Consider the following 14,829-nt stretch of genomic DNA (forward strand, 5'->3'; position numbering starts at 1 on the left):
AGAATAAAAAGGCAGCCTACACTATGGGAGACAATATTTAGAAACCACATATCAGATAAGGTATACAGAATATATAAAGAGATTCTTCAACTCAATGTCAAAAAGACAAACAATCCATTTTAAAAAATGGGCAAAATACATGAATAGCCACTTCTCATAAGAGAAAATAAAAATGGCTAAAAGGCACATGAAAAGATATTCAATTCCACTGGCTATTAGGGAAATGCAAATCAAAACCACAATGAGATATCATCATACACCCACTAGAATAGACCATTATAAAAAAAAAAAAAAAAAAAAAACCCAGATAAGTGCTGTATAGGATATGAAGAAAGAGGCACACTTAACCACTTTTGGTGGGAATGTAAAATGGTACATGTACTCTGGAAGGCAGTTTGGTGGTTCCTCAAGAAGCTAAGCATAGAATTGCCATATGATCCAGCAAACCCATTAAAAGGTATAGATTCTGAGGACCTGAGGGCAGGGACACAAATGGAAATTTGCACACCAATGTTTAGCATTATTTACAATTACCAAGAGATGGAAACAGTCCAAGTGTCCATCAGTGGATGAGTGGCTAAACAAGATGTGGTATATACATACAATGGAATATTAATGCAGCTTTAAAATGGAATAAAGTCATGAAGCATGAACAATGTGGATGAACTTTGAGGACATTATGCTGAATGAAATTAGCCAGAAACAAAAGGACAAATATTGTGTAGTCTCACTAATATGAACTAACATTAATGAACAAACTTTGAGAGTTGAAGTTAAGAACACTGGTTATCAGGAGTTAGAAATAAAGTAGATATTGGGCATTTGTTGTTGGAGGAATACAGATGGTGCAACAAGACCAACTGAAAAATTCAGAAATGGATAGCACAATACTACCTGATTGTATCACAATAATATAAGTACACTGAATGAAGCTGAATGTAAATATGATTGAAGGAGAAGGGCTAGGGGCACGTATGCTACCAGAAAGAAAGAGGATAAAGACTGAGAGAATATAATTTAGGAATATCTAGAGAGGACAATGAAGGTGATTAAATGTGCAAATAAAAAACATTGCATGAGGGTTAAAAAGTGAATATCAACATTGCACAATGTTGAAAATGTATGGTGTGCTGGTTTGGAAGGATGTATGGACCCTAGAAAAGCCATGTTTTAATCAAAATCCCATTTCATAAAAGCAGAATAATCCCTATTCAATACTGTGTGTTTGAAACTGTAATCAGATCATCTCCCTGGAGATGTGATTTAATCAAGAGTGGTTGTTAAACTGAATTAGGTGACTACATGTCTCCACCCATTTGGGTGGGTCTTGATAAGTTTCAGAAGTCCTATAAGAGAAGAAACATTTGGAGAATGAAGGAGATTCAGAGAGAGCAGAGCAGAACGATATAGCCATGAGAAGCAGAGTGCACCAGCCAGCAACCTTTGGAGATGAAGAAGGAACATGCCTCCTGGGGAGCTTCATGAAACAGGAAGCCAGAATAAAAGCTAGCAGATGATGCTGTGCTCACCATGTGCCTTTGCAGATGAGAAAGAAACTCTGACTGTGTTCACCATATGCTCTTCCACTTGAGAAAGAAACCCTGAACTTCAGCCTTCTTGAACCAAGGTATCTTTCCTCAGATGCCTTTGATTGGACATTTCTATAGACTTGTTTTAATTGGAACATTTTTCTTGCCCTGAGAACTGTAAACTAGAAACTCATTAAATTCCCCTTTTCAAAGGCCATTCTGTTTCTGGTATATTGCATTCTGGCAGCTAGCAAACTAGAACATATGGTAAATGGGAAAAAGTACAATCAATGCAAGCTAGGATCTATAGTCAACAGTAACGTTGTAATATACTTCCACTGAATGTAACAAAGGCATTATGCCAAAACTAAATGTCAGCAGGCAGGGGACATGTGGGAGAGGTGTGGATTCTTTGTGGAAGAAAAGGAAATGTCTTCATATAGATTACAGTGGTGAAGGCATGTCTATATACTTAGGTTGTATTGTATGATGTATGACTAAAACTGTTTAAAAATGAACAGAGAGAAACAAGTGCTAAAGAGATGTACTTGTTCACCATCAGTAGGGAAACTGAGAGATGCACCCCTTGGAAAGCACTGTGGTGGTTCCACAGGAGGCTAGCAGTGGGGTTGCTATATGATCCTGCAACCCTGTTGCTCAGTATATAACTGGAGGAGCTGAGTGTGGGGACATTTGCACCCTGGTGTTTACAGCAGCAGTGTTTGCAATTCGCAATGAATGGAGGTCGCCTAAGCGTCCAACAACTGAGGAATGGAGGGGGAACTGTGGTGTATACATGCAATGGACTACTGAGAGGCCACAAGGAGGAATGAAGCTGTGAGGTGTGCAACCAGGTGTATGAAACTTAAGGACTGTATGTTGAATGAAATGTCAGAAATGAAAAGACAAATATTATCATGCCTCAATCTTATGGACTAATTATAATGTAAAAACTCAGTGAATTGAAGTTGAGAGCATACGTTATCAGATTGGGGCCTATTGTAATGGGTCCTAGATTGTCAACTCTTATAGCAGTCACATATATTCAGGAACTGTAACTGTTATTTCTAAATTCTGAGATACTGAGCTGTTGGTATATAACCTGGTTGTTCCCAGAAACTTTGGGTATTTATGTGACACCTAAGACTCAGAGTTAGAGCTCTGAAGCTATGAAAGTCAGCACTACCCCATAAGGAAGTGTTTAAAGATTTTAAAAAGTGGTCAGATTTTAAATAAGGACATGAAGGAAGTTGATCTGGATAGTACTAAGGTAGAGCAGAAAACAGGGTAAAGGATGATATCATCCATATTTTAAAACTTCAACTTCTGTGTAAGACCAAAGGGACAGATGCTTATTTGGTGCAAAATTTGTATATTGAGTAGTGCATTACCTAATTTAGCTTGTATGGTCAGTTTAGTTGAACACCTAAGTACATGGACTCTTGAAAAGGGTGTGAGATTTTGTTGGTTTGTCCAGGTTAGTGTGATGCCCCAATATATCCCAGAGTAATTTGGGCAGTGAATAAAGAAGTATTTGCAAAGTCTCTTTGGGGGACTGGGGAAAAAGGAGGAAATATTCAACTTCCCCATTTGGAGAATTCCTGATATTCTCACAAACAGTGGGGACAGCCAAATCAATAGGCTGAGCCCTCGGTCTTAGGATTTGCCCCTATGAAACTTATTCCCACAAAGGATAGGTTAAGCCTATTTAAAATTAGGCCTAAGAGTCACCTCCAGGGAACCTCTTTTGTTGCTCAGATGTGTCCTCTCTCTCTCTAAGCCAACAAGGCAGGTGAATTCACAGCCCTCCCCCTACATGGGATATGACTCTCAGGGGTGTAAATCTCTTTGACAACTTGGGACAGAACTCCCAGGATGAGCCAGGACCCAGCATCAAGGTACTGAGAAAGCCCTCCTGACCAAAAGGGGGAAAGGAGAGAAATGAAACAAAATAAAATTTCCGTGGCTAAGAGATTTCAAACAGAGTCAAGAGATTACCCTGCAGGTTATTCTTATGCATTATATGTATCCCTTTTTAGTTTATGGTGTATTGGAGTGGCTGGAGGGAAGTACCTGAAACTGTTGAGCTGTGTTCCAGGAGCCTTGATTCTTTAGGACGGTTTTATAAAGATATAACTTTTACAATGTGACTTTGTGATTGTGAAAACTTTGTCTGATGCTTCATTTATCCAGGGACAGATGAGTAAAAAAAATATGGATAAAATTAAATAAATAATAGGAGTAGATGAAAATACTAGAGGTCAATGAAATGGAGGGGTAAGGGACATGGTGTTATGATGTGCATGTTTTTTTTCTTTTTTCTTTTTATTTCTTTTTCTGGAGTGATGCAAATGTTCTAAAAAATGATCAGGGTGATGAATACACAACTATGTGATGTTATTGTGAGCCATTGATTGTACACAATGTATGAAATGTATGTTTGTGAAGATTTGTCAATAAAAATATTAAAGAAAATAATAAAGGGTAAGTATATTGGAACTCTTTATTTTATGTCTATTTCTGTAAACCTACAACTCCACTAATAAAAAAATAACTGAGGCATTTATATTCATTCTCATGTTCATGCCACTTTTATGCATCACAATATCAAATGGGTTTAATCTTGAAAATAAAAGAAAAAGTAAAATAAAGCAAAGGAAACTAAAAGTTAACTCATGCAAAGATAATCAGATGATAAATGGATTTTTTATCAATTTTTAAGTAATTAGTATAAATTTGAAAGGTAAAGAAATTCTGGCTATACTGAGGCCATTAGATATCAAGTAGTGAAGCATTTATAAACCCGCTCCCATAAATACGAAATCTCAGATTTCCGTGGTGCAAATACTTCTGTCATGGCCAATTTTAAGCTACCAATCTGAAGTCTCTGAATGTGAAGTTGAGATGATATGTGTGCAATCACCTCTTGCATATGAGGATGAGTAAAATTCAGTACATCATTATATCAGATCAGATAATATTTGTTTGGTCTAAATTTTAAAATGTTTCTAATCTGTAAAGGCTGATTTATTTGGCACTCTGGGGAATGGGTTAACATAAATTAATTTTTTAGATAATGATGTTTTATCTTGAAGCACTGAAGTGTTTCAAATATTTAAGAAAATCTCTTTGAAATTAGTTGTATTTTTCTGTCTGGAGAGCATGATTTCATCCATTTCTGATGACTCACAGTCCTCAGCTGACATTAATATTATGCTGTGCAATGAACAAGGCAGAATTGATAGTGGTTAAAAAGTACATGTTCTTGAGCCAACTTTTTATGATAAAATCCTGCCTCAATCACTAACTACCTGTGTGATCTTGAGTGAGTTACCTGAACTCTATTCATCAGTTTCCTTATCTATAAACTGGGGGAATTATAGTTGTAAATACTTCATAGCATTGTTGTAAAAGATTACATTGGTTATATATAAATTACTTAGAACAGTAGTCACTCAATAAATATTAGCTTCAACTATAATTTTAAAAGATAGGAACTGCTGTGATAAAATGGAGTTATTGGCTTTTGCCTTTACTAATTTTCTGAAGATTACCTTTTCCTTTAGATATTTGATCTTTTTTATATTTATTTTTTTTTCTATTTTCCAGCTTACTGTCAAGCTTCCACTGTTTCTCCCTGTCATCAGTGTGCGCAGCTCCAGTTTCTTAACCATCTTCCTGCATCCCACAACCTTGCAAAAAGCATCACAATTGAATACTTAACAAGACTAAAGACTTTCATTGCCAAGATCCTGGCTACATTCCAGGCACTGGAGGTGGCCAGGATGCTGCCCTTTGGATAAGTGGAGGTTTTGCTGTTTGAGGGCAATGCTCAGCCTGTGTGTTACTTGTCAAGCACTTTGGCCAAGATCTTTTCTTGCCCAGTTGCTGTGGCCTATTTCAGATCCTTCCTGGCTGAGACACTCAGACCACATGGCTTCCATGCATGCACAGGTTGTGGTGAGCATTACGGGGCTTGCAGCAGACTCGATAATAGATTTTGTTTATTAAATGTTCTACTAGATTCCATGGCCACAGAGAAACTATTACATGATGACATATTTTATATTATTTTTGGTAACATAAAACAAGTAAGAAGCCTTCAGTGTAATTTTTTTCCTATTTTTGAGGTCAACACTTGGATGTCAATTGACTTTTCTTTGTTGAGGTGCAGAATTCTGATGGGTTGCTCTAATAGCTTTGATAAAAGAGAGGCTGAGGGGAGTCCCTCACTGCACCTGGGCACTATGAATGACAGCGTGGGAATTTACACAGGTTTTACTTATGTGCATGTCGGATTCTTAGATTTAGGTGTTTCATAAAATATTTTTTATTTTATTTTATTTTAGAACCCCCCCATACACTTATACAATTTTATTATTGTATGTTGGTTCAGTTATATGAATACTTTTTAAAATACAGTTCTTAATGAAGGTTGATGAGGTAATGAATTCCAGTACTATCTTTCAAAATGAGGATAGGTTTTGGAGGCCTTTCTTCATAGTAACTCAAAAAGGCTGTTGCTTCATTACCATAAATACTCCATAATTTCAATAACCACACTTTGTTGGCCCATGTATTCATACAGCCTGAAGTTTTAAAATTGCAATTTCATATTCAATATTGATAATGTTAAACAAACAAACATACCAAAGGAAATAAAATCTTTAAAAATTAATGCGTCACAAAAGAAAGCTATGTGCTAAAATTGCCTTCTTATGAGTTAGCATATATATGGAAAACAATTTAAATGAAAATATAAAGAGTAAAGAGTAGATAGCTTGGTTTTAGTTGAAAAGTCAGAGAAATATCTTTCATTCAATTGCCAGAGTAACAAATTAAATCAGTGACAAAGAAAGAGAATAGAGGAGACGGGGGAATAGAGGAAAGTTAAGGAAGCCATTGCTCGTGAACTCACTTCCCCCACAAAATGATAGGAAAATATCTGACAGGAAAACAGAGAAAATTACATTAGGTGTCAGTGTTTATGTTTGTGATGGAAATGAACAAATTATTTCCATCTTTTGTGGTGCTGTCATTCTCCATCACTTTAGTCCATTTTCACCTTGCAAAGGAATTCTGAATGGACCTTCCTTTTCTGGCAGCTAATTAATCTCTCTTAAACCCATTCTGCAGCTTGTTTTCCTGGAATGCCCCACCCCTTAAGCCAGTCATTTTTGAGCAGATTTCTTCTTTCCTTGAGTAGTTCTTTCTTCTCTTAAGCTATGTGAAGCCTCGAGTTTTCATTTTCATTTGGAAAAATATGTCAGCTATAATATATCTATATTATATTTGATAATATATAATTGAGCTATAACTGAGGAACTACTCTATCCTATTACCATAAATGAAACTCCCAAAATCACTCAATTGGGTTTTAATTGAATAATGACAATGCCTGAATATAAGTTATGACTATGTACAACATTTTACTAATAGCATATATAATATATATGTAAGAACACATATCCCTAGCTTATCTATTCTCTTTGTATGTATACAAAATAACTTTGTGATAAAATAATATACTGTTTATAATGCTGCCGTATTTACCTAAACACCTACCACTAAATTTTGCAAATGGAAGACTTTTTAATTTAATGGCAAATTTTGCATGTAAAAAATTTGAAAGTGAGAGCATAACTCTTTATAGATTGAAATGCCTCAATTAATTATATATATATATCATATTCAGGTTTATTTCTAGTTAATAAAAACGACGTTAGTAAATGTTTGTACTAATGACCTAGTTGCAAATAATAGTATTTAATTTAGTCACAATGGAATTCCATTTCAATGGCAACTAATGGGAAATTAGAAATATTCATCATGCTTTCATGTTTTCTTGATGCTTTTTATACACCATCCTTCCTTTTTTTTTCATTTGCTTTTCTCAATTAAATCCTTTGGAGATTTTTGTTTTTCTATTTCTTTATTTTTCTTTATTCTTCCTTTTCATTTCCATTTTTATTAAAAATAAAAGTACTTCTACCAGTTAAATGATGAAATGCCTTTGGAAAGCAAAAATATATTTATTAGTGGCACAGATATTCTAAATATTAAAAGCTCTCTATCATATTGCAAAAACCCATGTACTTGGTCCATACATTTATGAATAATTGCTTATCTGGGGGACATAAATGATATGAATTTAATCATTATAAATATTAAATTATTCACAGAAATATGTATCGATAAGTATTTGCTGTGACCCAAATAGTTTGTGTGAAGCTAAAAGGAAAAGCGTTCTTACAAACCAGTGTTTTTTTTATTTGTGTTTAATTGAAATAATATATACTTATAGAGAAATGGACAATTAGATGCGTTTTCACAAATGTATATTCCTATGAAACCAGTAAAGATGTAGATTTCCATAACCACAGAAAATTCCATCATGCCTTTATCTAATGAAAATTCACTTGCCATAGCAAACATTATTTTGGTTTCTATAATCACAAATTGTCTATTCCTGAACTTTTATGGCATATATGCTAAATTATCTGGATTGTTGTTCTTCACATTGAACCATGTTGTTGCAATAATCAATAGTTTATTATTTTAATCACTGCTTAAAAGAGTAAATATTGTACCGCTTCTTTTAAAATGTAAGGACCTTAAAATAATATAATCCCATTTATACTCCAGCCTCTGTATTATTGTTATCAGGTACTTTATATATACATATTTAATATATCCTCCAATACAGTGCTACTGGTATTATTCTAGAGTCAGATGTTTTTAAAAAATTAAGAAAAATAATATTTCTTACTTACATATATATATATATATATATATATATATATATATATATATATATATATATATATATATATATTTATTATTTCACATGTATATCAGTCAGGAATCTCCAGGAATAAAAAGAACAAAGAGTAAGACCTATGCATATGTTTGTTGTTCATGTGTTTTATATATATGGTGGGGGGGAGAGAGAGATAGTGGATGGAGATTAATTTATTTTAAGGAATTGACTTATGTGATTATGAGGTTTGGCATGTCTGAATCGTGCAGGGCAGGCTGACAAGTTGGAAACTCAGAAAAGAGTTGATGCTACAGTCATGAATCAGAAATTTGTAGGACAGGCTGCTAGGCTGGAGATTCAAAAATGAGTTGATGTTGCCTTGAGGCTGAATTTCTTCTTCTTTGGGAAACCTCAGAGAAGGTTACTTTTATGACCTTCAAATAATTAGATGAGAACTATCTACATAGTCAAAGTTAATCTTCTTTACTTAAATGCAAGTTATTTCATCATTATTATTAAGGATATTTTTCAATGATTGTTGAATTTCCAGCCTCCATTGTTTCAGTTGAGAAGTCATCTGCTGTTTCTATCATTTATCCATTGTATATTATGATGTTATATTTCTTTTATCTGTGGCTACTTCAAGATTTTCATTTTATGTTTTGTTTTCAGCAGTTTGAATCTGATACATCTAGGTGTGTTCTATTATTAAGCATGCTTGGATTTTGCTAAGCTTCTGGGATCTGTAAATTGATAATTTTTCACCAAATGAGGAACATTTCAGCTACACTTCAAAAACTTTTTTACCCCCTTTCTGTGTATGTGTGTATGTGTGTGTGTGTGTGTGTGTGTGCACCTCCGTCCTCTGGGAACCCAACTTTATATATATTAGACAAAGTGATATTTTTAGTCTGATCATTGAAATTCTACCCATGGTTTTTAGTATTTTTCTCTTTGCTTCAAGAAATAAATAATTTCTATATATCTGTCTTCAAGCTCACTAATTCTTTTTTTCTGTAGTTTCCAACCTATAATTTTGCCCACCTAGAGAACTTTTTAAATTCTATGTATTTTACTTATCATTTCTTCCATTTGTCTCTTTTTAATAGCCTCCATTTATCTCTTGAAATTCCCTGTTCATATCCCCATCATGTATTCAAGTCTTAGAATTTATTTATAATAGATGGCTTGAAGTCTTTTTCTTCTGTTTCTAACATTTTATTCATCTCAGGATCTGGTTTTGGTTTTTCTTGAGTATGAGTCACATTTTCTTCCTCGTCACATGCATTTTTTAATTATATGATAGATGTTAATAATGGCACATTATAGAAAGTCTGGATTAGGTTCACTTCCCATAAAATATAAAGTTCTCTTCTGACAAATTGTCAAATTACTGAGAGATCCTTTTGCCTCTTTCAGACTTGGTTTTGGATTTTGAACTTAACTTGACTTTTATTCCTATGATGTGAGCTTTCAGGTGTCTCAATCAAAAATCTAAGATGCTCAGTAAAGTCTTTCCACCCTGCTAGGATTCAACTTTGGTGTCTCTCAGCAGTGTGTGGTCTTTGGTATCACTTTTCAACATTCAGCCACAGTGCAGGATATTTCTGCTAAGCCTTGTGGAATCATACTCTATGGAAATGTCATCTAGCCCTGGAAAAGAATACACAGTGAATGTCCACATAAACTACCCCTACCCCCAGCTCAGCTCCCCTATTTTCAGGTACCCTGTCCTGCAAATTCCAGGCACATCAACAGCCTGAAACTTCTCACAGCCCCTTTGGCTCAATGAGACTTCAGTTCCACTGGGGCTTCATCACTCTATTTGGTGGCAGAAAAGTGCTTCCATACACCTCAAAGACATCATGGAGCTCATGTTTTTCCTCTTCTCTCAAGGATTACAATCCTGTGTTATGTCCTGTTGATTGACTGAAAACATTTATCTCATATAATTTGTGTAATTTATAGCTGTTTATTATGGGAGAAGTACATTATAAGTTATTCTGTCATGTTTGCAAGCACACTTGTTAACAAAATGGAGGAGAGATGAACTTAAGGTAATTTGTCCATAAGAGACTTGGTGAGAAGTATTTGTGAAAGACAAAGATCTGAATAGAAATGAGAGAATAACTAAGCCAAATTTTCCTCCTTCTCCCACTAATCTTTAGAAAATAGCTGAACCATTCACAGAATTTATGAAGAATTAGATTAATTGAAGAATTAATGAATATGAACTAAATTCCTATAAAGAACATGTAATACATAGGGAATTATCTATGTAAAGAGATCAAGAATTCAAAGGCTGCATGGGTAGTTCAGTGATAGAACTCTTGCCTGTCATGAAAGAGACCCAGGTTCGATTCCTGGACCTGCACTTCCCAAACAAGCAAACAAGCAAGCAAGCCAAAACAAAACAAACAAAAATTCAACAAGTGGTGTGGCATTAACAGGATATTCACATGGACAAAGAGTGAAATGTGACCCCGCCATACAGTATACAAAAAAAAAAAATAAAAAAGATATCAAGAATTCAAGGCCAAAAGTTCTCTGGTCCAAGATATTATTTATAATCAGTCATAATTGTCTTGTGTTACTAATAATCCAGGCACTGTGTGAAAGTACTGGTGCAAGCAAACGTTACTTTAAATATGTTAAATATGAGAGCGAGGTAGAGAGAGATAACATAGATGGGAGGTGGGGAGAGAGAGACGATACCAAACAACTATGATGTTTATGCCCAGAGATTAAAATATTATGTTTTGTTACGTTAGTACTATGATCAACAAAAATTAGAAGATTAGTGAAGGGAAGGTGGAAGGAAGCATACATTTATTAATTTCCTTTTTTTATTATTATACTTCCTTTAAATGAAAATGTGATTGAAATGACTCTAAACTTAGTTTTAATATTTTTCCTTCAAGTAGAGTATCTTTTAGAGAATTTTATTTCTTGTAGTTAAAAAAGAATTTTACTTGAGTTTCAGCAATCTCTTTAATTCTACATTTTTTGTTTATAGTTAAATTTAATGTAATTAATTTAATAATTGACTATTTTAAAATAATAGACATTGTTTTAGGTTCCCTGGCTGCTAAAATAAATATTATGCAATGGGTTGGCTTAACAGTATTTATTGGCTCATGATCTCAGAGCCGGGAAGGCTTGCTTCCGTCCTGAGTGGGTTATCTTCTGGCTAACCAGCAATTTCTAGGTTCCTTGGCTTTTCCATCACCTGACAGTGAGGATGGCACTGCATAGATGGCTTCTCCTTTCTCTTCCAGGTTCCATTAACTTTCAGTTTCTGACTGCTTCCCAGAGTTTCTCTTTCTGTGTCCAATTTCCTTTGCTTAACAAGACTTCAGCCAAATTGGATCAAGGCACATCGTCATTCAGTTTGGTCAGACCTTAAATAATAATATCTTCAAAGGTCCTATTTAAAAATGGGTTCACACTCACAGGACCAGGGGTTGGGATCTGAACATGCCTTAGTGGGGGACATGATTCTATCTCCAGTAGGTATAGAATTATCTTTTTTTAGTAAAATTTTCCTCTCTCTCTCTTTCTCTCTCTCACATCCTCTCCCCTCCTCCTCTTCCTCCACCTCCTTCTTTTGTCTCTCATTCTCTTTCTTGTCACCCCCTCCCTTACTCCATATGGCTATATATGTCTGGATCAATTACACAAATAGTTGGATATGACAACTTCCGGGCAGTGGGCTTTGCAATATAAAATTTTAGAAAAGTTTCTTTTTGAGCTTGTATATTGAATATCACTTGAAAATAGTTTAAATTTATACATAATAATAATAACAATAAATCTTTAAAAAAAATAATTGATCCTGTAGGCCTTAGGGTCCTCACAACAATAAAAACATTTCATAAGATGATCCAAGTATACCTGTAGCATTCACTTATATTAGTATAGCCCATGGATCAACAAATTTTATGAATGGTCCAGATACTAATTATTTTAGGCTTGTGGACCATGCAGTCTCTGTTGCAACTACTTTGCCACTGTAGTGGGAATGTAGCCATAATACATTTTAAAAATTGGCATGTTCCAATAAAACTTGCAAAAATAAGCAGTTAGCCTGTGGTTTATTGACCCCTGATATATACTGACACACCAACTTTAATGATTCAAATATTATCAATCTCTCTGAAAAAGATTGACATAAAGAATCAGAATGGCCCTAATTAACGAGTTTACTGATGGTCCTTCTTTGTTTCTGATACTGATTAATGAAATATTAGCCTTGATATGGAAAGACTCAATCAAGGGTAGTGTTGCTGAGTAATTTACCTATGTATAAATATACATATAAATTTTGATATGTCCTGACTTCTCAAAAATGCCAAAATATTTATGAAGGAAGGAATAAACTGTGCTTCTCCCTGTTCCCCAAAGCTATGTTTAGGATGACTTCTTTTCTTTTTCTATTTAAACCTTTGTCAAAGCATCCTAGAATTTTTTGGAGTAGGACTAGATCTTTATAACAAGTTAAATAATCTTATTCACACAAGAAGGAAGCCAATTGCCACTGAGATTAAATGACTTCTCTGTGGTTACCTTGTTAGTTCTTGCCAATGTTCAAACTAAAACCTGTTTTCCTGGCTCCCATTGCAGAGTTTTTCCCACTCTACCATACCCTCATACTGGGCATGGGTCAAGCCAATAAGTAAGGAGTTAATCAGAAATCAACTAACTGGTGATCAGATTAGAAATGTATTTATACTGAGTCCTCTGTTCTCAGCATTTATGACTTACCATGTTTCTACTCTTCCTTTATTTTGAAAATAGATCTATAATAGAGTAAATTACAAGCAACAATTATTACAAATGAAGAATAATAATACTCTCTAGACACTCTATTCCACTAAGAAACAGCACTTTCATAAAGTGCCAAAAGCCAAAGTTACAGTTGTTCTTCCTTCTCAATCATTTCTAATAGTTTAGAAAAATAAACTATCGATTACACCAATAGTTGAATATGATTGTAGTTGAATATGATTGTTTCAAGGCAGTGGGCTTTGTAATATGAATTTTATTAATTAGTGTACATCAGAATCACCTGGAGAACTTGTTAAACCAAGATTGTTGGGCCCCTCTCTGATTCAGTAGGCCTAGGATGAGGCCAGAGAATTTGTGTTTCCGATACACTCCCGAGTGGTACTGACCCCTCTGGTCAGGAGAAAACACTTGGGGAACCACTGGTTTAGACCCTCATTCCTAAGGGAAAATTATAATTACTAGAGGAAATTTTAATATATATGAATACCCAGGCTCCATCTCAGACCAACTGAAATACAAAACCTCTGGGGTTTGGCTTTAATACCGCCATTTTCTAAAAGTGCCTTAGATGACTCTTATTTACAGCCAAATTTGAGGGAAAAATTAACCTAAAAATGTTTATTTGACTTTAGGGATTAGTGCAATATTTTATTTTCTTAGCTTATTCATTTATGAAATGATGGTAATTTTTATGCAATCATTTCATGGTAAGGATAAATAGGATAATTTAAGGTTAGCTTTAAAAATTGAGTCAATGAATTGAAGGTAATTTAAACTTAGTCAATTTTATGCTACTAATTCTATAAAGTTCTTAATGTATAAAATGATTGCAGAATTTTCCTTTTTAAAACGTTTATATGGGAAATTTTGACATCTATAAATCTACTTGAGGCCTCAGGGACTTAAATTATTTTATGATCATGATGTAAAAAGCATAGTAAACATTTAGGTGATAACTCTTAAAATTTTAACCCTAAATCTCTTTCTATACAGTGAGAGATGCCGATGGACTTTGTATGGACATACAGATTCTGTGAATAGCATTGAGTTTTTTCCCTTCTCCAACACTGTTCTCACTGGTTCTGCGGATAAGTCTCTGTCTATGTGGGATGCAAGAACGGTAGGCAAAACATCAGCCCTTTTCTCCCCCAGGTTTTAGTCATTCTAATGAATTTTAGTGACTCTTAATGTATTGGATAAACTAAAAAGTAGTTGTGAAAGGAAATGTAGGATAAGAGAATGCTTAAGTTCCTGTATAAAAGATCCTGTTTGTGTAGTCTTTTGTGCACTGCTTCCTAAATGTGAGGACTATGAATAGAATGATAACTTCATCAAATGTTAATTAAACAATTATTTATTGAGGCAGAACAACTGGTACAAGGGATAAAAAAGGGAAGCTTTGGTCCCTTTCCTTAAGGACCTTGTAGTTTAGTAATGAAGAAGAAACAAGACATTATTTTAATGCAATGAAGTATGTATTACAATGGAAGACCATACAAGGAAACAGAAGAAAAGCGAGAAGGAGTATCTTCATCTGCCTGGAAGAGTATGGATGGCTTCCAGAGAAGGGAAGGCTTTGATTGGGCCAGGATTTGGAGGATGAGTAGGGTATACAAGGTAGTCTGGAGAAGGGTAGATTCAGGAAAGCACTGTGCATCTACAAGGCCATACAGATGTGAGGCCAAAATTACACTATTCTGGGAATATTATATATAAATGGAGTTCAAGGAGCAAGGGAAAAATGGCAGTGAG

General features: G+C 34.5%; 1 protein-coding gene across 6 annotated transcripts in view; it reads left to right on the top strand.

Annotated features, from left to right (window-relative positions):
* Positions 1–14,829, top strand: part of SPAG16 (sperm associated antigen 16) — a 1,149,776-nt gene that overhangs the window by 667,340 nt on the left and 467,607 nt on the right. For 5 of the 6 annotated variants that reach the window (XM_077155025.1, XM_077155020.1, XM_077155022.1 and 2 more), the window contains one exon: positions 14,071–14,197. In XM_077155025.1, coding sequence (XP_077011140.1) covers positions 14,071–14,197 — 127 coding nt within the window. Of the gene's footprint in view, positions 1–5,138; positions 5,260–14,070; positions 14,198–14,829 lie in introns of those variants that run through there. The other variant, XM_077155026.1, reaches the window with a different exon arrangement.

This window comes from Tamandua tetradactyla, chromosome 3, assembly GCF_023851605.1.
Source record: "Tamandua tetradactyla isolate mTamTet1 chromosome 3, mTamTet1.pri, whole genome shotgun sequence".
Taxonomy (NCBI): Eukaryota; Metazoa; Chordata; class Mammalia; order Pilosa; family Myrmecophagidae; genus Tamandua; species Tamandua tetradactyla.